The sequence below is a fragment of the Oncorhynchus gorbuscha genome, linkage group LG11 (genome assembly GCF_021184085.1).
Source record: "Oncorhynchus gorbuscha isolate QuinsamMale2020 ecotype Even-year linkage group LG11, OgorEven_v1.0, whole genome shotgun sequence".
NCBI classification, from domain to species: Eukaryota; Metazoa; Chordata; class Actinopteri; order Salmoniformes; family Salmonidae; genus Oncorhynchus; species Oncorhynchus gorbuscha.
The window spans coordinates 6,643,380-6,669,264 of record NC_060183.1 but is presented as its reverse complement, the minus strand read 5'-3'; the positions used below and the strand labels follow the sequence as shown (position 1 = coordinate 6,669,264).

At 44.8% G+C, this 25,885-nt stretch overlaps 2 protein-coding genes across 10 annotated transcripts in view; both read right to left on the bottom strand.

Annotated features, from left to right (window-relative positions):
• Positions 1-3,521: 3,521 nt before the first annotated feature.
• On the bottom strand, positions 3,522-18,116 carry ly6pge (lymphocyte antigen 6 family member pge). 2 transcript variants are annotated; one of them, XM_046367828.1, is made up of 3 exons: positions 17,896-18,116; positions 6,912-7,040; positions 3,522-4,767 (listed from the first exon to the last, which is right to left on the bottom strand). In XM_046367828.1, exons 1-3 carry the CDS (start codon positions 17,954-17,956, stop codon positions 4,577-4,579), a joined length of 381 nt encoding a protein of 126 aa, XP_046223784.1. In that variant the 5' UTR covers positions 17,957-18,116; the 3' UTR covers positions 3,522-4,576. The 2 variants fall into 2 exon arrangements, with proteins under 2 accessions (XP_046223784.1, XP_046223785.1); XM_046367829.1 differs by having other exon boundaries at positions 6,924-7,040.
• A 6,508-nt stretch (positions 18,117-24,624) lies between these two features.
• Positions 24,625-25,885, bottom strand: part of tacc2 (transforming, acidic coiled-coil containing protein 2) — an 88,611-nt gene continuing 87,350 nt past the window's right edge. For 6 of the 8 annotated variants that reach the window (XM_046368455.1, XM_046368448.1, XM_046368450.1 and 3 more), the window contains one exon: positions 24,626-25,319. In XM_046368455.1, coding sequence (XP_046224411.1) covers positions 25,254-25,319 — 66 coding nt within the window. In that variant the 3' untranslated portion in view covers positions 24,626-25,253. Of the gene's footprint in view, positions 25,320-25,885 lie in introns of all 8 variants that reach the window. The other 2 variants (XM_046368453.1, XM_046368456.1) reach the window with 2 other exon arrangements.

Genomic DNA, 25,885 nt, shown 5'->3' with positions numbered 1-25,885 from the left:
TCCTTATCTCTCCATCCCTCTCCTTATCTCTCCTTCCCTCTCCTCATCTCTCCTTCCCTCAACTTATCTCTCTTTCCCTCACCTTATCTCTCCTTCCCTCACCTCATCTCTCCTTCCTTCACCTTCTCTCTCCTTCCCTAAGAGTATCTCTCCTTCCCTCACCGTATCTCTCCTAACCTCATCTCATCTCTCCATCCCTCTCCTCATCTCTCCTTCCCTCATCTTCTCTCTCCTTCCCTCATTTTCTCTCTTTCTTCCCTCAAATTATCTCTCCATCCCTCACCTTATCTCTCCATCCCTCTCCTCATCTCTCCTTCCCTTATCTTCTCTCTCCTTCCCTCATCTTCTCTCTCCTTCCCTCAGATTATCTCTCCTACCCTCCTTATCTCTCCTTATCTCTCCTTCCCTCACCTCATCTCTCCTTCCCTCACCTCTCCTTCCCTCACCTTATCTCTCCTTCCCTCTCCTTATCTCTCCTTCCCTCAACTCATCTGTCCTTCCCTCATCTCATCTCTCCTTCCCTCATCTCATCTCTCCTTCCCTCACCTTATCTCTCCTTCCCTCACCTTATCTGTCCTTCCCCCACCTTATCTCTCCTTCCCTCACCTTATCTCTCCTTCCCTCACCTTATCTGTCCTTCCCTCACCTTATCTCTCCTTCCTTCATCTTATCTCTCCTTCCCTCACCTTCTCTCCTTCCCTCATCTCATCTCTCCTTCCGTCACCTTATCCCTCCTTCCCTCACCTTATCCCTCCTTCCCTCACCTTATCTCTCCTTCCCTCACCTCATCTCTCCTTCCCTCACCTTCTCTCTCCCTCCCTCACCTTATCTCACCTTATCTCTCCTTCCCTCATTTCATCTCTCCTTCCCTCATTTCATCTCTCCTTCCCTCACCTTATCTCACCACATCTCTCCTTCCCTCACCTTATCTCGCCTTATCTCTCCTTCCCTCAGATAATCTCTCCTTCCCTCACCTTATCTATCCTCCCTCTCCTTCCCTCCCCTTATCTCACCACATCTCTCCTTCCCTCACCTTATCTCTCTTTCCCTCACCTTATCTCTCTTTCCCTCACCTCATCTCTCCTTCCCTCACCTTATCTCTCCATCCCTCATCTCTCCTTTCTTCACCTTGTCTCGCAAATGTTATTTTTCTATTTTCTTTCTAAACTGAACAAAAATATAAACGCAACATGTAAAGTGTCCCAGAAATGTTCCATACGTACAAAAACATCCCTGTTAGTGAGCATTTCTCCTTTGCCAAGATAATCCACCCACCTGACAGGTGTGGCATATCAAGAAATGAATTAAACAGCATGATCATTACACAGGTGTACCTTGTGCTGGGGGCAATAAAAGGCCACTCTAAAACATGTCGCTGTCACGGATCCCTCCGGAAATGTCATTACGCACACCTGGATCCCTATTCCCATTTGATTAGTAATTGTAGACCTGTGCCCTTTGTTTTTGTGACAATGTCCGTTGGTCGTGTGAGTACCTGTGCCTTGTTGTTTTGCCATTGTGGATGACTACGGGGCTCGAGAAAAGTATTGGAAGTATGTCCAACCGGCCTGATAACCGCAGACCACATGTAACTACACCAGCCCAAGACCTCGACGTCCGGCTTCTTCACCTGCGGGATCATCTGAGACCAGCCAACCGGGCAGCTGATGAAACTGTTGAGTATTTCTGTCTGTAATAAAGCCCTTTTTGGTGGAGGAAAAACAAATTCTTATTGGCTGGGCCTGGTTCCCAAGTGGGTGGGCCTAAATCCAAGTTGACTGATCAGTCAATTCAATTGACTGATTTCCTTAACTCAGTAAAATCTTTGAAACTTGCATTTTATATTTTATATTTTTGTTCTGCACACTTCCCTCCCTCCCTCCCTCCCCCACTTGAAGCACACTAACAGTGGCTAACTGTAAAAAAAAAAAGTTTGAAAAAAGAAGGTAATAATGCACAGTCAACAGCTGAAAATCCGTAGTGCCCAGTCAACACCCCCCCCCCACCCCCCAATAAAATAAAATCAACCTTAGCCGCTCCATTTTAAAACTGCTTCAGCTGGTCTAGTAGCCTGGACCTAGATATGTTTGAGCTGCCTTGCTAGTCTCTCTAGAAAGACAGGTTGCCTCCCACAAAGTACCGATGTTCTTACACCTCTGTGCATGTACAATGTCAGCTTGGCATAGAAGACAGGACAGAGTTGGGACATCAGGCTTTCTCATGTCACTGACTTTATCCGCTTGTTGCCTTCAGTGTAAACAGCACAATTCCCACCCACATTTAAACTCCGCCGACCCAGACTCTTGATTTGTTGGGAGAGATGTCTCTCTGAAGAGGACTCTCTCTCTACAACAACCAAGATAATCTGCCCTGGGTCTGGGATTTCCGAAACGAATGTCCTGCCAACTCGTGACAACGGCCATGGGAGGTTGGCAAGACAGCACAAACACATCTTGGACCAGGTTAAGTTCCTTCAATCCCATAGTTCCAAAATACATTCAGACCTGATAAATAGTGAGATGGACTGTGATTGGCTTGAACACCTGTACGTCCAGCCAATCATCTTTAGGAGTACCAGATTAGAACCGGTCCAGATCTTTAGTTACAACCCATCTCGTGACACTTTCTATTTTGCACACATGCACAAGCATGATTTAGCGGCCGTGTGTGTTGCTGGGGAATAAAATAAATGAAATGTGTGGGACAGGGTTTGGATTAGAGTGAAGGATTGTGAAGGAATTAGCTAGAGAAGGATGGGACAAGGATGTCTGCATGTCTTGAGGAGCTGTAGGTGGAGGCTATAAGGATGTCTGCATGTCTTGAGGAGCTGTAGGTGGAGGCTAGGGAAGGATGAGATAAGGATGTCTGCATGTCTTGAGGAGCTGTAGGTGGAGGCTATAAGGATGTCTGCATGTCTTGAAGAGCTGTAGGTGGAGGCTAGAGAAGGATGAAGGCCTGTAGGTGGAGGCTAGAGAAGGATGAAGGCCTGTAGGTGGAGGCTAGAGAAGGATGGAGAGCTGTAGGTGGAGGCTAGAGAAGGATGAAGGCCTGTAGGTGGAGGCTAGAGAAGGATGAAGGCCTGTAGGTGGAGGCTAGAGAAGGTGTTGCTGAAGCATGTGGGTATCCTATAGGGCTGGGAACGTTGGATGGCGAGGGGTTAGATTACATAGTTGACCGTACTTAGATTGGGAGTGGCGGGTACAGTAGATATGGGTAGTTAGTTGGCATGACTGGGTTTTGGTTAGGTTGGTTTGGGTTGGGTTCGTTGTAGGTTAGTTTGGTTTGGGTTGGGTTCGTTGTAGGTTAGGTTGGTTTGGGTTGGGTTCATTGTAGGTTAGTTTGGTTTGGGTTGGGTTCGTTGTAGGTTAGGTTGATTTGGGTTGGGTTCGTTGTAGGTTAGTTTGGTTTGGGTTGGGTTCGTTGTAGGTTAGGTTGGTTTGGGTTGGGTTCGTTGTAGGTTAGGTTGGTTTGGGTTGGGTTCGTTGTAGGTTAGTTTGGTTTGGGTTGGGTTCGTTGTAGGTTAGGTTGGTTTGGGTTGGGTTCATTGTAGGTTAGTTTGGTTTGGGTTGGGTTCGTTGTAGGTTAGGTTGGGTTGGGTTGGGTTCGTTGTAGGTTAGGTTGGTTTGGGTTGGAATGGCTGTTGGCATGGCTGTTAGTTTGTGCTGGGTTTAGTTTGAGAGTAGGGTAGGGAGGTAGGTGGGGTAGTTGGCATGGCTGTTGGTTTGTGCTGGGTTTAGTTTGAGAGTAGGGTAGGGAGGTAGGTGGGGTAGTTGGCATGGCTGTTAGTTTGTGCTGGGTTTAGTTTGAGAGTAGGGTAGGGAAGTAGGTGGGGTAGTTGGCATGGCTGTTGGTTTGTGCTGGGTTTAGTTTGAGAGTAGGGTAGGGAGGTAGGTGGGGTAGTTGGCATGGCTGTTGGTTTGTGCTGGGTTTAGTTTGAGAGTAGGGTATGGAGGTAGGTGGGGTAGATGGCATGGCTCTTGGTTTGTGCTGGGTTTAGTTTGAGAGTAGGGTAGGGAGGTAGGTGGGGTAGATGGCATGGCTGTTGGTTTGTGCTGGGTTTAGTTTGAGAGTAGGGTAGGGAGGTAGGTGGGGTAGTTGGCATGGCTGTTGGTTTGTGCTGGGTTTAGTTTGAGAGTAGGGTAGGGAGGTAGGTGGGGTAGTTGGCATGGCTGTTGGTTTGTGCTGGGTTTAGTTTGAGAGTAGGGTAGGGAGGTAGGTGGGGTAGTTGGCATGGCTGTTGGTTTGTGCTGGGTTTAGTTTGAGAGTAGGATAGGGAGGTAGGTGGGGTAGTTGGCATGGCTGTTGGTTTGTGCTGGGTTTAGTTTTAGAGTAGGGTAGGGAGGTAGGTGGGGTAGTTGGCATGGCTGTTGGTTTGTGCTGGGTTTAGTTTGAGAGTAGGGTAGGGAGGTAGGTGGGGTAGTTGGCATGGCTGTTGGTTTGTGCTGGGTTTAGTTTGAGAGTAGGGTAGGGAGGTAGGTGGGGTAGATGGCATGGCTGTTGGTTTGTGCTGGGTTTAGTTTGAGAGTAGGGTAGGGAGGTAGGTGGGGTAGATGGCTGTTGGGTTATATGTTTAGTTTTAGATCCAGAGGAGGAGCAGGGGAAGGAGGAGCAACAGGTAGCTGAGACTTCCTTCCAGCTTGGATACGTTTCCTGTCACGTTGCAGTCATCCGAGAAACAGCAGTGAACTCTGACCCCTGGTGACCGGTAACCCTGACTGTTGGCCTGGCTACAGAAAGACTTGTAGGAGCAGGACTTCATCACTCCGCCTGAGAGAGAGAGAGAATTGAGACAGAGGAAAGAGAGAGAAAGAGAAAAAGAAAGAGAGAGAGAGAGAAAAAGAAAGAGAGAAACAGAGAGAGAGACAAAAAGAGAAAGAGATACAGAGAAAGAGAGAGAAGGAGAGATATTGACAGAGAAAAAGAGAGAGAGAGCGAGAGCGAGACAAAGTATAAATGGAGAGGGAGCAGGGGCGAGAGAGTGCAGAGGGAGAAGAGAGAGAATCATTGAAATGCCTTTGTTAATAGACAGGGTAACATTTGACATGATGCCTGCAGGTATTTGCATTTGTATTTATTAGGGATCCCCATTAGCTGCTGGCCAGAAGTGAAATGAAAGAAAAAAAACAGAAAAGTCTATTCATCCCCTTTGCTATGGAGCCCCTAAATAAGATCTGGTGCAACCAATTACCTTCAGGAGTCACATAATTAGTTAAATAATGTCCACCTGTGTGCAGTCTAAGTGTCACATGATCTGTGACATGATCTCAGTATATATACACCTGTTCTGAAAGGCCAGGAGTCTGCAAAACCATTAATAATATATGCCATTTAGCATTAAGCAAGGGGCACCACCAAGCAAGGAGTTCTCCAAACAGGTCAGGGACAAAGTTGTGGAGAAGTACAGATCAGGGTTGAGTTTTTTTTTTAAATATCAGAATCTTTGAAAATCCCACAAAGCACCATTAAATCCATGATTCAAAAAATGAAAGAATATGGCACCACAACAAACCTGCCAAGAGAGGGCCGATACCAAAACTCACGGACCAGGCAAGGAGGGCATTAATCAGAGAGGCAACAAAGAGACCTTGGAGTATCTGTCCATATGACCACTATAAGCTGCACACTCCACAGAGCTGGGCTTTACGGAAGAGTGGCCAGAGAAAAGACATTGCTTAAAGACAAAAATAAGCAGTTTGGTGTTCGCCAAAAGGCATGTGGGAGACTCCCCAAACATATGGAAGAAGGTACTGGTCAGATGAGACTAAATTGAGCTTTTTAGGTGGTGGCAGCATAATGCTGTCATTGGCATTGACTTGGGAAACTGGTCAGAATTGAAGGAATGATGGATGGTGCTAAAATTCTTGAGGGAAACATGTTTGTCTTCCAGAGATTTAAGACTGGGACGGAGGTTCACCTTCCAGCAGGACAAGGACCCTAAGAATACTGATAAAGCAACACTTGGGTGGTTTAAGGAGAAACATTTAAATGTCTTGGAATGACCTAGTCAAAGCCCAGAACTCAATCCAATTGAGAATCTGTGGTATAACTTAAAGACTGCTGTACACCAGCGGAACCCATCCAACTTGAAGGAGCTGGAGCAGTTTTGTCCTGAAGAATGGGCAAAAATCCAAGTGGCTAGATGTGGCAAGTTTATAGACACAAACCCCAAGAGACGTGCAGCTGTAATTGCTGCAAAAGGTGGCTCTACAAAGTAGATAGTTCAAGTTCTGTGGTTTTTTTGTCTTATTTCACAATAAAAATTTTTTTGAATAAAATAGAAAAGATGTTGCATCTTCAAAGTGTTGTGTAAATCAAATGATACAAACCCCCTCCCAAAAAACTATATTTTAATTCCAGGTTGGAAGGAAACAAAATAGGAAAAAATGCTAAGGGGGTGGAAACTTTCACAAGCAACTATATGGACAGATCTGGACCATGTTTGATTTCATCATTTCTGAACTAGGTTTGAAAAAATTCATAAAACTTTCCCCAAATTCCCAAGTTTTCCAGAGATCCAGTTTCTCGTACAGCATTTCCTGCTCATTCTTTCCTACTTCCAGGGATCATTCAACCTGGATTTCTGAGGGAACTGGTCATTTCGGGACGGATACCAAAATGTTGCAACGACATCAACAAACATGTAATCATCCTAATTAAGACCCTGAATGTAAGTCTCTGTTATCTCTTCATGTCCCCGCTGGGACTTCCCCCAACTCCCTGCTGTGTCTGGGCTGGGGGTCCAGACTGAACAGTCTGTCATGTCCTCAGACACACTCAGGACACAAGCATGTGCAAACACACACACTTACTCAAGTAACATACAGTGTATGAACCCATTACATTTGACCCATGTAAACTACATAAATGGGTCATGGTTTGCAGGGTACCAGAGTTGTAGATGACACACTCACTGTTTAACTCACTTCCGTGTCCTCGTACTACAGCGCAGGCGTCAGAGTAGCTTGGACAGGTTTTTGAGCCCTGACGATTGCAGTCTTCATCACTAGAACCCATGCAGGTATAGCATTGTAGGGCTTCACCTGGACAAAGAGAGGAAGACAGAGAACATTAGGAGAGGAAGAGAGAGGACGAGAATGAAAGCATTAGAAAGAGGCAGGGAGAGAGAGAGATGAGAGCGATATGAGAGAGAAAGAGAGAGAAGAGAGAGAGAGAGAGAGGGGATGAGAGAGAGAGAGACAGAGAGAGGACTACACGATTAACGGTGGATTCAACACTGGCCTGAGGAGATAGAGATATGAAAGAGAGATATGAAAGAGAGATATGAAAGAGAGAGAGAGGAGGAGAGAGAGAGACAGAGAGAGGACTACATGAGTAACGGTGGATTCTACACTGGCCTGAGGAGACATGTTACAGTACTGTTGTTAAAAAACACAGACATAAAACTAAATGCCCACAGTACACAGTATATGCAGTACACTCACTTCTCACAATTCTCTGCAATGAGTTGTGATACATGCGCCAAGCATAGAGAACACAAAGACAACATACCCAGTATAGACAACCCAATACAGAATCCTTTACCTGCATGTCACGTTCTGACCTTAGTTCCTTTGATTTGTCTTTGTTTTAGTCAGGGCGTGAGTTGGGGTGGGCAGTCTATGTTCTTTTTTCTATAATTTGGGATTTCTGTGTTTGGCCTGGTATGGTTCTCAATCAGAGGCAGCTGTCAACCGTTGTCCCTGTTTGAGAACCATATTTAGGTAGCCTGGTTGTCCCTGACTGAGAACCATACTTAGGTAGCCTGGTTGTCCCTGACTGAGAACCATACTTAGGCAGCCTGGTTGTCCCTGTTTGAGAACCCTACTTAGGCAGCCTGGTTGTCCCTGATTGAGAATCATACTTAGGCAGCCTGGTTGTCCATGATTGAGAACCATACTTAGGTAGCCTGGTTGTCCCTGACTGAGAACCATACTTAGGTAGCCTGGTTGTCCCTGACTGAGAACCATACTTAGGCAGCCTGGTTGTCCCTGTTTGAGAACCCTACTTAGGCAGCCTGGTTGTCCCTGATTGAGAATCATACTTAGGCAGCCTGGTTGTCCATGATTGAGAACCATACTTAGGCAGCCTGGTTGTCCCTGATTGAGAACCATACATAGGCAGCCTGGTTGTCCCTGATTGAGAACCATACTTAGGTAGCCTGGTTGTCCCTGATTGAGAACCATACTTAGGCAGCCTGGTTGTCCCTGATTGAGAACCATACTTAGGCAGCCTGGTTGTCCCTGATTGAGAACCATACTTAGGCAGCCTGGTTGTCCCTGACTGAGAACCATACTTAGGTAGCCTGGTTGTCCCTGTTTGAGAACCATATTTAGGCAGCCTGGTTGTCCCTGATTGAGAACCATACATAGGCAGCCTGGTTGTCCCTGATTGAGAACCATACTTAGGTAGCCTGGTTGTCCCTGATTGAGAACCATACTTAGGCAGCCTGGTTGTCCCTGATTGAGAACCATACTTAGGCAGCCTGGTTGTCCCTGATTGAGAACCATACTTAGGCAGCCTGGTTGTCCCTGACTGAGAACCATACTTAGGTAGCCTGGTTGTCCCTGTTTGAGAACCATATTTAGGCAGCCTGGTTGTCCCTGATTGAGAACCATACTTAGGCAGCCTGGTTGTCCCTGTTTGAGAACCCTACTTAGGCAGCCTGGTTGTCCCTGATTGAGAATCATACTTAGGCAGCCTGGTTGTCCATGATTGAGAACCATACTTAGGTAGCCTGGTTGTCCCTGATTGAGAACCATACTTAGGCAGCCTGGTTGTCCCTGACTGAGAACCATACTTAGGTAGCCTGGTTGTCCCTGTTTGAGAACCATATTTAGGCAGCCTGGTTGTCCCTGATTGAGAACCATACTTAGGTAGCCTGGTTGTCCCTGACTGAGAACCATACTTAGGTAGCCTGGTTGTCCCTGTTTGAGAACCATATTTAGGCAGCCTGGTTGTCCCTGATTGAGAACCCTACTTAGGCAGCCTGGTTTCACCTTTGAGTTGTGTGTGATTATTTTTCGGTTCTATGTTCTGTTCTGCTTCATCGTTCAGGACGGTTCGTTTTTTGTCGTTTTTTATTGTTTTTGTTCAAGTGTTGAGTAATCGTATTAAATACAATATGGACAACCTACCACGCTGCGCATTGGTCTGACATGTCTTACTCCTCGTCTGAGGAGGACGAAGACAAGCGTTACAATGCAGCCATACGCTCCGTTCTTATAAGGCCATCACATCCATCCGAAACCGAATAAAACGTATTTCCAAAACATCGGCTTACAAAGCAGCATTCAACCTGACCATGACGTCACAAATATGTCGTAATAACATCGCTGCAACTCGTTTTGACTGCTGAGACGTTAACTAAGCAGCGTGCAGGTACAGAAAACAGCCACTGATGACTCTACCAGGTCAGAGTGAGGCATCTAACAGTAATCTGAAGACAACAACAGTATCACCCCTGTTACAGACAGTAGATTAGAGACTGGACCACCCCTGTCAGACAGTAGATTAGAGACTGGACCACCCCTGTTACAGACAGTACAGTAGAGACTGGACCACACCTGTTACAGACAGTAGAGACTGGACCACGTCTGTTACAGACAGTAGAGACTGGACCACCCCTGTTACAGACATTAGAGACTGGACCACCCCTGTTACAGACAGTACAGTAGAGACTGGACCACACCTGTTACAGACAGTAGAGACTGGACCACGTCTGTTACAGACAGTAGAGACTGGACCACCCCTGTTACAGACATTAGAGACTGGACCACCCCTGTTACAGACAGTAGAGACTGGACCACACCTGTTACAGACAGTAGAGACTGGACCACCCCTGTTACAGACAGTACAGTAGAGACTGGACCACCCCTGTTACAGACAGTACAGTAGAGACTGGAACACCCCTGTTACAGACAGTAGAGACTGGACCACCCCTGTTACAGACAGTAGAGACTGGACCACCCCTGTTACAGACAGTACAGTAGAGACTGGACCACCCCTGTTACAGACAGTAGAGACTGGACCACCCCTGTTACAGACAGTACAGTAGAGACTGGATCACCCCTGTTACAGACAGTACAGTAGAGACTGGACCACCCCTGTTAGACAGTACAGTAGAGACTGGACCACCCCTGTTACAGACAGTAGAGACTGGACCACCCCTGTTACAGACAGTAGAGACTGGACCACCCTGTTACAGACAGTACAGTAGAGACTGGACCACCCCTGTTACAGACAGTACAGTAGAGACTGGAACACCCCTGTTACAGACAGTAGAGACTGGACCACCCCTGTTACAGACAGTAGAGACTGGACCACCCCTGTTACAGACAGTAGAGACTGGACCACCCCTGTTACAGACAGTACAGTAGAGACTGGACCACCCCTGTTAAAGACAGTAGAGACTGGACCACCCCTGTTACAGACAGTACAGTAGAGACTGGACCACCCCTGTTACAGACAGTACAGTAGAGACTGGACCACCCCTGTTAGACAGTACAGTAGAGACTGGACCACCCCTGTTACAGACAGTAGAGACTGGACCACCCCTGTTACAGACAGTACAGTAGAGACTGGACCACCCCTGTTACAGACAGTAGAGACTGGACCACCCTTGTTACAGACAGTAGAGACTGGACCACCCCTGTTACAGACAGTAGAGACTGGACCACCCCTGTTACAGACAGTAGAGACTGGACCACCCCTGTTACAGACAGTAGAGACTGGACCACCCCTGTTACAGACAGTAGATTAGAGACTGGACCACCCCTGTTACAGACAGTAGAGACTGGACCACCCCTGTTACAGACAGTAGAGACTGGACCACCCCTGTTACAGACAGTAGAGACTGGACCACCCCTGTTACAGACAGTACAGTAGAGACTGGACCACCCCTGTTACAGACAGTAGAGACTGGACCACCCCTGTTACAGACAGTACAGTAGAGACTGGATCACCCCTGTTACAGACAGTACAGTAGAGACTGGACCACCCCTGTTAGACAGTACAGTAGAGACTGGACCACCCCTGTTACAGACAGTAGAGACTGGACCACCCCTGTTACAGACAGTAGAGACTGGACCACCCCTGTTACAGACAGTACAGTAGAGACTGGACCACCCCTGTTACAGACAGTACAGTAGAGACTGGAACACCCCTGTTACAGACAGTAGAGACTGGACCACCCCTGTTACAGACAGTAGAGACTGGACCACCCCTGTTACAGACAGTACAGTAGAGACTGGACCACCCCTGTTAAAGACAGTAGAGACTGGACCACCCCTGTTACAGACAGTACAGTAGAGACTGGACCACCCCTGTTACAGACAGTACAGTAGAGACTGGACCACCCCTGTTAGACAGTACAGTAGAGACTGGACCACCCCTGTTACAGACAGTAGAGACTGGACCACCCCTGTTACAGACAGTACAGTAGAGACTGGACCACCCCTGTTACAGACAGTAGAGACTGGACCACCCTTGTTACAGACAGTAGAGACTGGACCACCCCTGTTACAGACAGTAGAGACTGGACCACCCCTGTTACAGACAGTAGAGACTGGACCACCCCTGTTACAGACAGTAGTACAGACAGTAGAGACTGGACCACCCTTGTTACAGACAGTAGAGACTGGACCACCCCTGTTACAGACAGTAGAGACTGGACCACCCCTGTTACAGACAGTAGAGACTGGACCACCCCTGTTACAGACAGTAGAGACTGGACCACCCCTGTTACAGACAGTAGAGACTGGACCACCCCTGTTACAGACAGTAGAGACTGGACCACCCCTGTTACAGACAGTGGACACCCCTGTTACAGACAGTAGAGACTGGACAGTAGAGACTGGACCACCCCTGTTAGACAGTACAGTAGAGACTGGACCACCCCTTTTACAGACTGTAGAGACTGGACCACCCCTGTTACAGACAGTAGAGACTGGACCACCCCTGTTACAAACAGTAGAGACTGGACCACCCCTGTTACAGACAGTAGAGACTGGACCACCCCTGTTACAGACAGTACAGTAGAGACTGGACCACCCCTGTTACAGACAGTACAGTAGAGACTGGACCACCCCTGTTACAGACAGTAGAGACTGGACCATCCCTGTTACAGACAGTACAGTAGAGACTGGACCACCCCTGTTACAGACAGTAGAGACTGGACCACCCCTGTTACAGACAGTACAGTAGAGACTGGACCACCCCTGTTACAGACAGTAGAGACTGGACCACCCCTGTTACAGACAGTAGAGACTGGACCACCCCTGTTACAGACAAGGGTAAAGACATAACACCATGTCAGCTGTCCAACCAGCAGAGGAGTAAACTCCCTGTTTTAAGTTGATGATACATGTTGTGACGTGTATCAATGCTGACTGTCTGGCTTATCATGTTACTGTCAGAAAGGTGATATCATCGTTGTATTTACGTTGTAATCAGAGATTTGATTCAAAGTAAACGTCAGACTTAACTCTGTATCGTTTCATTCTTTAATACAGAACGACACCAGACGTCAGGAATGTAGCGTAACTAGCCAATGTAGCGTAACTAGCTAATGTAACGTAACTAGCTAATGTAACGTAACTAGCCAATGTAGCGTAACTAGCCAATGTAACGTAACTAGCCAATGTAACGTAACTAGCCAATGTCACGTAACTAGCCAATGTAGCGTAACTAGCCAATGTAACGTAACTAGCCAATGTAACGTAACTAGCCAATGTAACGTAACTAGCCAATGTAACGTAACAAGCCAATGTAGCGTAACTAGCCAATGTAACGTAACTAGCCAGCGTCACGTAACTAGCCAATGTAGCGTAACTAGCCAATGTAACGTAACTAGCCAATGTAACATAACTAGCCAATGTAGCGTAACTAGCCAACGTAACTAGCCAACATAACTAGCCAGCTTAACGTAACTAGCCAATGTAACGTAACTAGCTAATGTAACGTAACTAGCCAATGTAACTAGCCGATGTAGCGTAACTAGACAAACGTAACTAGCCAACGTAACTCGCCAGCGTAACGTAACTAGCCAATGTAGCGTAACTAGCCAATGTAACGTAACTATCCAATGTAATGTAACTAGCCAATGTAACGTAACTAGCCAATGTAGCGTAACTAGCCAACATAACTAGCCAACGTAACTAGCCAGCGTAACGTAACTAGCCAATGTAACGTAACTAGCTAATGTAACGTAACTAGCCAATGTAACAAGCCAGCGTAACGTAACTAGCCAATGTAGCGTAACTAGCCAATGTAACGTAACTAGCCAATGTAACGTAACTAGCCAATGTCACGTAACTAGCCAACGTAACTAGCCAGCGTAACGTAACTAGCCAATGTAACGTAACTAGCCAATGTAACGTAACTAGCCAATGTAACGCAACTAGCCAATGTAACGTAACTAGCTAATGTAACTAGCCAGCGTAACGTAACTAGCCAATGTAGCGTAACTAGCCAATGTAACGTAACTAGCCAATGTAACGTAACTAGCCAATGTAACGTAACAAGCCAATGTAACGTAACTAGCCAATGTAACGTAACTAGTCAATGTAGCATAACTAGCCAATGTAGCGTAACTAGCCAATGTAATGTAACTAGCCAATGTAGCGTAACTAGCCAATGTAATGTAACTAGCCAATGTAGCGTAACTAGCCAATGTAGCGTAACTAGCCAATGTAACGTAACTAGCCAATGTAATGTAACTAGCCAATGTAGCGTAACTAGCCAATGTAGCGTAACTAGCCAATGTAGCGTAACTAGCCAATGTAGCGTAACTAGCCAATGTAATGTAACTAGCCAATGTAGCGTAACTAGCCAATGTAGCGTAACTAGCCAATGTAACGTAACTAGCCAATGTAACTGTAACTAACTAGCCAATGTAACGTAACTAGCCAATGTAACGTAACTAGCCAATGTAACTAACTAGCCAATGTAAACTGCCAATGTAACGTAACTAGCCAATGTAACGTAACTAGCCAATGCCAGCGTAACTAGCCAATGTAACGTAACTAGCCAATGTAAACTGTAACTAGCCAATGTAGCTAGCCAATGTAACTAACTAGCCAATGTAACGTAACTAGCCAATGTAACGTAACTAGCCAATGTAATGTAACTAGCCAATGTAGCGTAACTAGCCAATGTAACGTAACTAGCCATTGTAGAGTAACTAGCCAATGTAACGTAACTCGCCAACGTAGCGTAACTGCCAACGTCACGTAACTAGCCAATGTAACGTAACTAGCCAATGTCACGTAACTAGCCAATGTAACTAGCCAGCGTAACGTAACTAGCCAATGTAGCGTAACTAGCCAATGTAACGTAACTCGCCAACGTAGCGTAACTGCCAACGTAACGTAACTAGCCAATGTAACGTAACTAGTCAATGTCACGTAACTAGCCAATGTAGCGTAACTAGCCAATGTAACGTAACTAGTCAATGTCACGTAACTAGCCAATGTAGCGTAACTAGCCAATGTAGCTTAACTAGCCAATGTAGCGTAACTAGCCAATGTAACGTAACTAGCCAATGTAGCGTAACTAGCCAATGTAGCGTAACTGCCAACGTAACGTAACTAGCCAATGTAACGTAACTAGCCAATGTAACGTAACTAGCCAATGTAGCGTAACTAGCCAATGTAGCTTAAGTAGCCAATGTAGCGTAACTAGCCAATGTAGCGTAACTAGCCAATGTAGCGTAACTAGCCAATGTAGCGTAACTAGCCAATGTAACGTAACTAGCCAATGTAGCGTAACTAGCCAATGTAGCATAACTAGCCAATGTAGCGTAACTAGCCAATGTAGCGTAACGTAACTAGCCAATGTAACGTAACTAGCCAATGTAGCGTAACTAGCCAATGTAACGTAACTAGCCAATGTAACGTAACTAGCCAATGTAGCTTACCAGATCAGTGAGGCTTTGCGCAGTTATATAAGAACAGAGGAGCATCACACACCACCCAGACGTGTGGGGCCTCAGCGCCTTGTTTCTCGGAGTAGACTACAGGAGTCCGACCTATAGTTACTGAACCCCAGCCCAGTAGTCTGTCTGCTTCAAAACACCTTCCTAATATTGAGTTGCACCCACCCTACATTTTTGGCCTCAGAAGAGCCTCAATTTGTCGTGGCATGGACTCTACAAAATGTTGACAGAGTTCTACAGGAATGTTGGCCCATACTGACTCCAATGCTTCCCCGCAGTTGTGTCAAGTTGGCTGGATGTCCTTTGGGTGGTGGGCCATTCTTAATAAACACAGGAAACTGTTGAGCGAGAAAAACCCAGCAGCGTTGCAGTTCTTGTCTCACTCAAACTGCTGTGACTGGCACCTACCACCATACTCCGTTCAAAGCCACCTTTTGCCTTGCCCATTCACCCTCTGAATGACAAACATACACAATCCATGTCTCAATTGTCTCAAGACTTAAAAGTCCTTATTTAACCGGTCTCCTCCCCTTTATCTTTAACCTGACTCCTCCCCTTTATCTACACTGATTGAAGTGGATTTAACAGGTGACATCAATAAGGGATTATATCTTTCACCTGGATTCACCTGGTCAGTCTGTGTGTCATGGAAAGAGCAGGTGTTCTTAATGTTTTGTCCACCCAGTCTGTGTATCATGGAAAGAGGGGGTGTTCTTAATGTTTTGTCCACTCAGTCTGTGTGTCATGGAAAGAGCAGGCGTTCTTAATGTTTTGTCCACTCAGTCTGTGTGTCATGGAAAGAGCAGGCGTTCTTAATATTTTGTCCACTCAGTCTGTGTTTCTGACCTTGTATACTTAACTGCCATTGCACAGAACAACGATTAAACCTTAAACAATGGTACAGTGTTTGTCACACATACATATTCGCATCCTAATTAGTCCATTACCTCAATCCCAATTAGTCCATTACCTCAATCCCAATTAGTACATTACCTCAATCCCAATTAGTCCATTACCTCAATCCCAATTAGTCCATTACCTCAATCCCAATTATTCCATTACCTCAATCCCAATTAGTCCATTACCTCAATCCCAATTAGTACATTACCTCAATCCCAATTAGTACATTACCTTAATCCCAATTAGTCCATTACCTCAATCCCAATTAGTACAGTAGCGAGGTGCTAGAAGAGTATGAAGATGAATTAAAAGGGTGTGAAAAGGACAACAGTGGTGGAATAGATCAGGCTGGAAAGGGGTAAAAGACAAGAGAACAAGTCAGAAGCAACAGTTTCTGGAAGTTGGAAGAGGTTATGCAAGAGAGAGGGCCAGGAGCGAGAGATACAGTCTGGAAGAAGAAGAAGGGTCAAGAAGAAAGGAGAAGAAACAGAAGACAGAAGAGGAAACAAGGGAACAATAAGGTTGAGAAAGGAGGAAGAGGAAACAAGGGAACAAAAACGTTGAGAAAGGAGGAAGAGGAAACAAGGGAACAATATGGTTGAGAAAGGAGGAAGAGGAAACAAGGGAACAAAAACGTTGAGAAAGGGGGAAGAGGAAACAAGGGAACAATAAGGTTGAGAAAGGAGGAAGAGGAAACAAGGGAACAATATGGTTGAGAAAGGAGGAAGAAGAAACAAGGGAACAATATGGTTGAGAAAGGAGGAAGAAGAAACAAGGGAACAATAAGGTTGAGAAAGGAGGAAGAGGAAACAAGGGAACAATAAGGTTGAGAAAGGAGGAAGAGGAAACAAGGGAACAATAAGGTTGAGAAAGGAGGAAGAGGAAGAGGAAACAAGGGAACAATAACTTTGAGAAAGGAGGAAGAGGAAGAGGAAACAAGGGAACAATATGGTTGAGAAAGGAGGAAGAGGAAACAAGGGAACAATATGGTTGAGAAAGGAGGAAGAAGAAACAAGGGAAAATATGGTTGAGAAAGGAGGAAGAGGAAGCAAGGGAACAATATGGTTGAGAAAGGAGGAAGAGAAGAAGGGAACAATATGGTTGAGAAAGGAACAAGAAACAAGGGAACAATAAGGTTGAGAAAGGAGGAAGAGGAAACAAGGGAACAATATGGTTGAGAAAGGAGGAAGAGGAAGCAAGGGAACAATATGGTTGAGAAAGGAGGAAGAAGAAACAAGGGAACAATAAGGTTGAGAAAGGAGGAAGAGGAAACAAGGGAACAATATGGTTGAGAAAGGAGGAAGAGGAAGCAAGGGAACAATAAGGTTGAGAAAGGAGGAAGAGGAAGCAAGGGAACAATATGGTTGAGAAAGGAGGAAGAGGAAGAGGAAACAAGGGAACAATAACTTTGAGAAAGGAGGAAGAGGAAGAGGAAACAAGGGAACAATATGGTTGAGAAAGGAGGAAGAGGAAACAAGGGAACAATATGGTTGAGAAAGGAGGAAGAGGAAGAGGAAACAAGGGAACAATAAGGTTGAGAAAGGAGGAAGAGGAAACAAGGGAACAATATGGTTGAGAAAAGAGGAAGAGGAAACAAGGGAACAATATGGTTGAGAAAGGAGGAAGAGGAAGAGGAAACAAGGGAACAATAAGGTTGAGAAAGGAGGAAGAGGAAGAGGAAACAAGGGAACAATAACTTTGAGGAAGAGGAAGAGGAAACAAGGGAACAATAACTTTGAGGAAGAGGAAGAGGAAACAAGGGGAACAATAACTTTGAGAAAGGAGGAAGAGAAAGAGGAAACAAGGGAACAATATGGTTGAGAAAGGAGGAAGAGGAAACAAGGGAACAATATGGTTGAGAAAGGAGGAAGAGTGAAATGGCATGAATAAAAGAGGATGGATTAAGAATGAAAAAGAAAAGCTGGATGGATATAAGATTTTTTTTAAAGCAAAAAGTAAGAGGAGAAAGTGGAGACAAGAGAGATATAGAGATCAAGATTGAATACATTATCCCAAATTGTCCAGTATTAAAGCCAGAACCAGAGAACCAAAATAGTCCTTACTGTCGTTAATGAGAAAGAGTAGGGAGACGAGGAGTAGAATACCGCTCTGGAAAGCTCTCATGGTGATGATGCTGATCCTTCCTTTGTGGTCTCCTTCCCTTTGAGCGATGTGATCACACAATGAAACCCAGGTTGTTTGCTTCGTGGTCCTTCCCTGGAACGATGGGATTGAACAATGAGAATACGTTGTTTTTTCTCTTGCTGGTCGTTCCCTGGAGAGATGTGATCACACAATGAAAAGCAGGTTGTTTGCTGCTAAACCCCTCTGATCTTAATCCTATCTTCATCTGCTAACAAGGAGCTAATACCTCATCCTGCCTGCACGGACCAGGAGATTAGCGGTTACTGGTTAGAGGTTAGCGTCTCCAATGGAGGCCTATGGCTCTGGTAGCGGCTAGGTTAGCTTCTCTACTGGAGGCCTATGGCTCTGGTAGCGGCTAGGTTAGCTTCTCTACTGGAGGCCTATGGCTCTGGTAGCGGCGATACTAGCGTCTCCACTGGAGACCTATGGCTCTGGTAGCGGATAGCCTAGCTTCTCTACTGGAGGCCTGTGGCTCTGGTAGTGGCTAGACTAGCTTCTCCACTGGAGGCCTGTGGCTCTGGTAGACGCTAGGCTAGCTTCTCCACTGAAGGCCTGTGGCTCTGGTAGTGGCTAGACTAGCTTCTCCACTGGAGGCCTATGGCTCTGGTAGCGGCTAGGCTAGCTTCTCCACTGGAGACCTATGGCTCTGGTAGCGGCTAGCCTGGCTTCTCCACTGGAGGCCTATGGCTCAGGTAGCGGCTAGGCTAGCTTCTCCACTGGAGGCCTATGGCTCTGGTAGCGGCTAGGTTAGCTTCTCCACTGGAGACCTATGGCTCAGGTAGTGGCTAGGTTAGCTTCTCCACTGGAGGCCTGTGGCTGTGGTAGCGGCTAGGTTAGCTTCTCCACTGGAGGCCTGTGGCTCTGGTAGCGGCTAGGTTAGCTTCTCCACTGGAGGCCTATGGCTCAGGTAGCGGCTAGGTTAGCTTCTCCACTGGAGACCTATGGCTCAGGTAGCGGCTAGGCTAGCTACCTGCGGCTAGGCCTGTGGCTAGGCCTGTGGCTCTGGTAACGAGCCATAGAATCCACCTCCATATCCCGCACCAAAGGAGTTATTTGGCTGTCCCCATGGGAGAACCTTTTTGGTTCCAAGTAACACCCTTTTGGGTTCCACAAGCCTCTTGTGGAAAGGGTTCTACATGGATCCCAAAACGGTTCTTCCTGGAACCAAAAGGTGTTCTCCTATGGGGACAGCCAAAGAACCCTTTTAGGTTCGAGATACCACCTTTTTTTTTACAAGAGTGTATTTCCCAGAATTATCATCTGCAGGTAGATTTTTCTGGATTTGTTTTCAAGATCTGTATCGTTGCATGTACATTGATCGATTAACTAATCTTATGCTGTATAAAGATAAATAACAGACATTTTTCTGAACCAATCAAATCTTTTATTTACCGTTACTGGTTTAGGTAGTCTCCTTTATCAATGTCTATTATCCTGACAGTGATTCAGAAAGGATTCCTATAGGGTTGCTGGCATTAGTGGATTATATTAGGTTGACGTTGTGTAATAATTTGTTAGAATCATTATGGAACTCAGACCACACTTAGCAGGTTAAAACCTGGAGCCTGGCGCACGGTTCACGACGTACGAGATAACAGTTCCATAATTACTGAGAATTAGAGTAGATTTATAGGACCATTGTTCAACCCTTATTGTACACTTTTTTTCCACCTTCCAAAATTACGTTTAAAAAAAATATATATATATATATTCCACCTGGCAATTCAGTTAAGAAGGAATATTTATTTTACAATGACTGCCTACCCAATCACGGCCTGATGTGATGCAGCCTGGATTCAAACCAGGGACTGTAGTGACACCTCTCGCACAGTGGTCTAAGGCGCAGTGCCATCTACCAACTGGTATTTTAAATCTACCAGTTGGTAGATGGCATTCTTTCATTGATCACTATTTTCAGAATTCCGTTCCGTTCTCTCATGTATTCTAGTCTGTTCATTAAAATTATATTTAAAGGCACAACGCATTTAAAGGGATGGCTTAAGTTAAATGTACTGAAAAGGGGGTGGGTTTTCAGTGGTTGAATTAAGACTTATTCTGCGTGCACAAGGGAACCACACCTGCAAAGCCCATTATGCACCTTCATAAAGTAAGACCGAATACCAACTACTAAGAAGTGCGTAGGAGAGGCGTAAAGTAAGTAGGAGAGGCGTAAGTAGGAGAGGCGTAAGTAGGAGAGGCGTCATTTTGGAAAGGCGTCCGCGAGCTTTCTAGCCGAAGACTTCTTGCATTTATTAAGATGACTTTTTTGTGACTTTTTTGGGGGGTTGTTTTGGACTTCGGTGGGGTTTTCTTTCGGCTGTTCAGACACACAAACACACAAAAAAATCTGGAGACAAGCTGAAGTTCGGAGCCAAAGTCTACGACCCTTCATAGTTGAATAGTCAACAGTAGGGATTCTTTAATAAGGCTTTGTTGTCATTCAACGAGACCCATTTTCATGCACATTTCTTTTATTGAAAAATACTGCAACAAACATCTTAGATGTAAAATTATGCGACTAAGATTACTTCAGCAAAAAACGTATGAATTAATGAAAGATTTCTTGAGTTATCTTAGATACATTCTAAGATGGTGTACAGTATACTGGCTACAGTGTCTCAAAATGGACAAACAGTACTATTTTATCAAGCGAAGGTATTTTAAGGGAGTATGCGAGCTCACTGCTTTGGCTCGGCTAGGCGCCAGACTAACTGAAGCATGCTGATGATTTATGTCGGGATATCGGGCCCTTGGTGAAAGCCACAGGCCTTTTTAAAGGAACTAATTCATCAACCATGTATCTGTCAATAACTAATATAGTCATGGGTGGTATCTCTACAAATACAGTCATGGGTGGTATCTCTACTAATACAGTCATGGGTGGTATCTCTACAAATACAGTCATGGGTGGTATCTCTACAAATACAGTCATGGGTGGTATCTCTACTAATACAGTCATGGGTGGTATCTCTACAAATATAGTCATGGGTAGTATCTCTACACATACAGTCATGGGTAGTATCTCTACTAATAAAGTCATGGGTGGTATCTCTACAAATATAGTCATGGGTGGTATCTCTACTAATACAGTCATGGGTGGTATCTCTACAAATACAGTCATGGGTGGTATCTCTACTAATACAGTCATGGGTGGTATCTCTACACATACAGTCATGGGTGGTATCTCTACAAATATAGTCATGGGTAGTATCTCTACACATACAGTCATGGGTAGTATCTCTACTAATACAGTCATGGGTGGTATCTCTACTAATACAGTCATGGGTGGTATCTCTACACATACAGTCATGGGTAGTATCTCTACTAATACAGTCATGGGTGGTATCTCTACACATACAGTCATGGGTGGTATCTCTACTAATACAGTCATGGGTAGTATCTCTACAAATATAGTCATGGGTGGTATCTCTACAAATATAGTCATGGGTGGTATCTCTACTAATACAGTCATGGGTAGTATCTCTACTAATACAGTCATGGGTGGTATCTCTACAAATATAGTCATGGGTGGTATCTCTACAAATACAGTCATGGGTGGTATCTCTTCAAATACAGTCATGGGTAGTATCTCTACTAATACAGTCATGGGTGGTATCTCTACTAATACAGTCATGGGTGGTATCTCTACTAATACAGTCATGGGTGGTATCTCTACAAATACAGTAATGGGTGGTATCTCTACTAATACAGTCATGGGTGGTATCTCTACTAATACAGTCATGGGTGGTATCTCTACTAATACAGTCATGGGTAGTATCTCTACACATACAGTAATGGGTGGTATCTCTACTAATACAGTCATGGGTGGTATCTCTACACATACAGTCATGGGTGGTATCTCTACTAATACAGTCATGGGTGGTATCTCTACAAATACAGTCATGGGTGGTATCTCTACACATACAGTCATGGGTGGTATCTCTACAAATACAGTCATGGGTGGTATCTCTTCAAATACAGTCATGGGTAGTATCTCTACTAATACAGTCATGGGTAGTATCTCTACAAATATAGTCATGGGTGGTATCTCTACACATACAGTCATGGGTAGTATCTCTACACATACAGTCATGGGTGGTATCTCTACAAATACAGTCATGGGTGGTATCTCTTCAAATACAGTCATGGGTAGTATCTCTACTAATACAGTCATGGGTGGTATCTCTACTAATACAGTCATGGGTGGTATCTCTACTAATACAGTCATGGGTGGTATCTCTACAAATACAGTCATGGGTGGTATCTCTACTAATACAGTCATGGGTGGTATCTCTACTAATACAGTCATGGGTGGTATCTCTACTAATACAGTCATGGGTAGTATCTCTACACATACAGTAATGGGTGGTATCTCTACTAATACAGTCATGGGTGGTATCTCTACACATACAGTAATGGGTGGTATCTCTACTAATACAGTCATGGGTGGTATCTCTACTAATACAGTCATGGGTGGTATCTCTACTAATACAGTCATGGGTAGTATCTCTACACATACAGTAATGGGTGGTATCTCTACTAATACAGTCATGGGTGGTATCTCTACACATACAGTCATGGGTGGTATCTCTACTAATACAGTCATGGGTGGTATCTCTACAAATACAGTCATGGGTGGTATCTCTACACATACAGTCATGGGTGGTATCTCTACTAATACAGTCATGGGTGGTATCTCTACTAATACAGTCATGGGTAGTATCTCTACTAATACAGTCATGGGTAGTATCTCTACTAATACAGTCATGGGTAGTATCTCTACACATACAGTCATGGGTGGTATCTCTACTAATACAGTCATGGGTGGTATCTCTACTAATACAGTCATGGGTAGTATCTCTACACATACAGTAATGGGTGGTATCTCTACACATACAGTAATGGGTGGTATCTCTACTCTTCACTCAAAAAGAAAAAGACACCCAGGGAAATACATCCCACCGTTTAATTACATTTTATTCCACTGTAGAGTGAGTGCATTTTATATTTCACTTACATTTACATTTACATTTAAGTCATTTAGCAGACGCTCTTATCCAGAGCGACTCACTTCAGAGTAGAGTGAAATACTAATTAGTTCACTCCGGCGTATTGTGAATTTCGCCAGTGTTAATTTTCTACTCTGTATAGGGTGACAGAAACATTGTCTTAAATGTTAACATTTAGTGTTGATTTCACCCTGTTGAGTGTGAAGGCATATGCACATATGCACACCGCAAACGTAAAAAAATGTGTTGTGAAATTAACATGACACACAGGGACCGTTTCTGTCATTCCCACAGCACTGAGAATCCTAGGTGTGTGTGTGTGTGTGTGTGTGTGTGTGTGTGTGTGTGTGTGTGTGTGTGTGTGTGTGTGTGTGTGTGTGTGTGTGTGTGTGTGTGTGTGTGTGTGTGTGTGTGTGTGTGTGTGTGTGTGTGTGTGTGTGTGTGTGTGTGTGTGTGTGGTGTGTGTGTAATCTTCAGTTTCCTCCTAGGACTCCGTTTCCATATCAGGCGACCCCACGTGGTGTTGCGACCCCTAGGTTGGGAAACGCTGGCCTAATCACTTTGGAGGTGTTTGTTGTTTTGTTTTTGTTTTGTCAAAGAAGCCACATCCCACGTTTCTATTGTCAACCTTTATTTCACGTTTCACGTTTCACGTTTCAGATGCTGTACACTATAGCTGTGCAGACCTGGGTTCAAATAGTATTAGAAATCAATTCAGTTACATTATCGGTGCTTGATTGATCTTGCCTGGTTTAACAGATTAATAGAATAGTCCCAAAACTGCAAACTATCGCCCATCTAGCACTCAGAACCAACACTCACCATTTGAACCCGGACGTGTAGCTGTGCAGAGCTCTTTTTTTTCAATTGCTTCCACCTTTGTAAACACATCAATTATAACAGTGTCTGTGACATGGAGATCCAAGATTGAATTACTTTATCTACCCTCAGTCCCAACACCTGATTATTACAGGAATAATTACCGGTCTAACATCCTCAATATTAAAATTAAAAATAAATAAAATCCCATCACACGTTTAGTTTTTTTTTTTCCTCCAAGAAAAGATATGACATAAAATTAGGCCTCACAAAGTATCTGCACGGTAACACGACCAAGGGAAGCCATTTAAACACAATATTGTATCAAAATGCAGATATATATATATCTCTATTATAATCATCAACTTCCTACTTACAAAACAAAAAGGACGTTTATATTTTTCTACTTCCACATGCAGTTCTCTGTGATCAAGTATATTTCTTATTAACTGAACGATTCATTGATTTATTCTATATATATATATATGTTTTTTTTTTCCTCTGTGTTTCACTCTCTAGTGTTGAGGGTTGAAGTCACAGCAGGAGTTGGAGGAGGGGAACCGTATTTCCCTATCATTTGCTGTCATGGCAACCACATCGCATATCGGTCTATCTTCAATCAATGCACTCACCTTTCTCTCTATCACGCACACGCTTTCACACACACACATGCACGCACACACACACACACGCACGCACGCACACACGCACACACGCACGCACGCACGCACACACGCACGCACGCACGCACACACACACACACACACACAACATGTTTACAAACTGTAAATGTGTACATGAGACTGAGTTGCACACTTGTGCATACCCACCCACCCACACACCATACACACCCACACACCACACTCTCTCTCTCATTTATGATATAGAGTACATTTCAAAACACTCTTTCACCGGATCCCTGATACAGGACATGTTTTGCACATTGGCACATCAAAATGTACTGGGTGAAACAGAAGACAACCATTGACCCTTCCCAATACTCTGGGGGTGCAATGATGCCAGTAGATACATGTACACAGTCAGTCAGTAGTATATTAAATCCAGAAACCACTGTGGCTTCAACTGTCCATCAGTCCAGCTGTCCATCTGTCCATCTGTCCAGCTGTCCATCTGTCCAGCTGCCCATCTGTCCAGCTGCCCATCAGTCCAGCTGCCCATCTGTCCAGCTGCCCATCAGTCCAGCTGTCCATCTGTCCAGCTGTCCATCTGTCCAGCTGTCCATCTGTCCAACTGTCCAGCTGTCCATCTGTCCAACTGTCTAGCTGTCCATCTGTCCAGCTGTCCATCTGTCCAACTGTCCATCTGTCCAGCTGCCCATCAGTCCAAAGGGAAGGTTTGGACGTAAAAGAAGAGAGAAAGATGAGGATGTGGTTCTTTCTTCTATCCTTCCCCCTCAGGCCCTGGAGACATGGACGTATTCAGTGTTGCTAGCTCTTTCCCATCTTGGCGATCAGCTCGTCACAGATCTTGGTCAGTTCTTCGATCTCTTTGTTCTTTAAGGAAGAGAGACAAAGCCATGAGGTTAGAGTAATTCTGTGTTCATTTCGTCCCCCCCAAAAAATTGTGACTAAAATATTTAATAATAATAATAATAATATATGCCATTTAGCAGACGCTTTTATCCAAAGCGACTTACAGTCATGTGTGCATACATTCTATGTATGGGTGGTCCCGGGGATCGAACCCACTACCCTGGCGTTACAAGTGCCATGCTCTACCAACTGAGCTACAGAAGCAACAATTTTTCAGTGGCAAATGATGAGACTATAACTGACTAAATAGGCCCAGAACAAAATGGAATTAAACAAACATTATTTTTTATTTCATTTGAATAAAACAAGATGAGACAAAATTACTTCTGTGACTAAAATCTGACTACTAAATGGACTGGACAATAGTTTTTGGAGAGATTGAGAGCTTTCAGTGATGAGAACAATTAATATATGCACCAGAGATGCGCAGTTCTGGACGTGACACACTCAGCACATCAGCTGGTGAGCTGCAGGGGAGCAAGCGATGAGTGTGGGCTCTGCCTCTAGTTAAACATATCGGGCAGGCG

Excerpts from the sequence above, each read along its gene's own strand:
- ly6pge (XM_046367828.1), bottom strand. The coding sequence starts at position 17,956 with ATGAGAGCTTTCCAGAGCGGTATTCTACTCCTCGTCTCCCTACTCTTT. Across the intron at positions 7,041-17,895 it reads ACTCTTTCTCATTAACGACA|GTGAAGCCCTACAATGCTAT; the intron begins GTAAGGACTATT and ends CTCTTTGTCCAG. Across the intron at positions 4,768-6,911 it reads ACACGGAAGTGAGTTAAACA|GCGGAGTGATGAAGTCCTGC; the intron begins GTGAGTGTGTCA and ends TCTCTCTCTCAG.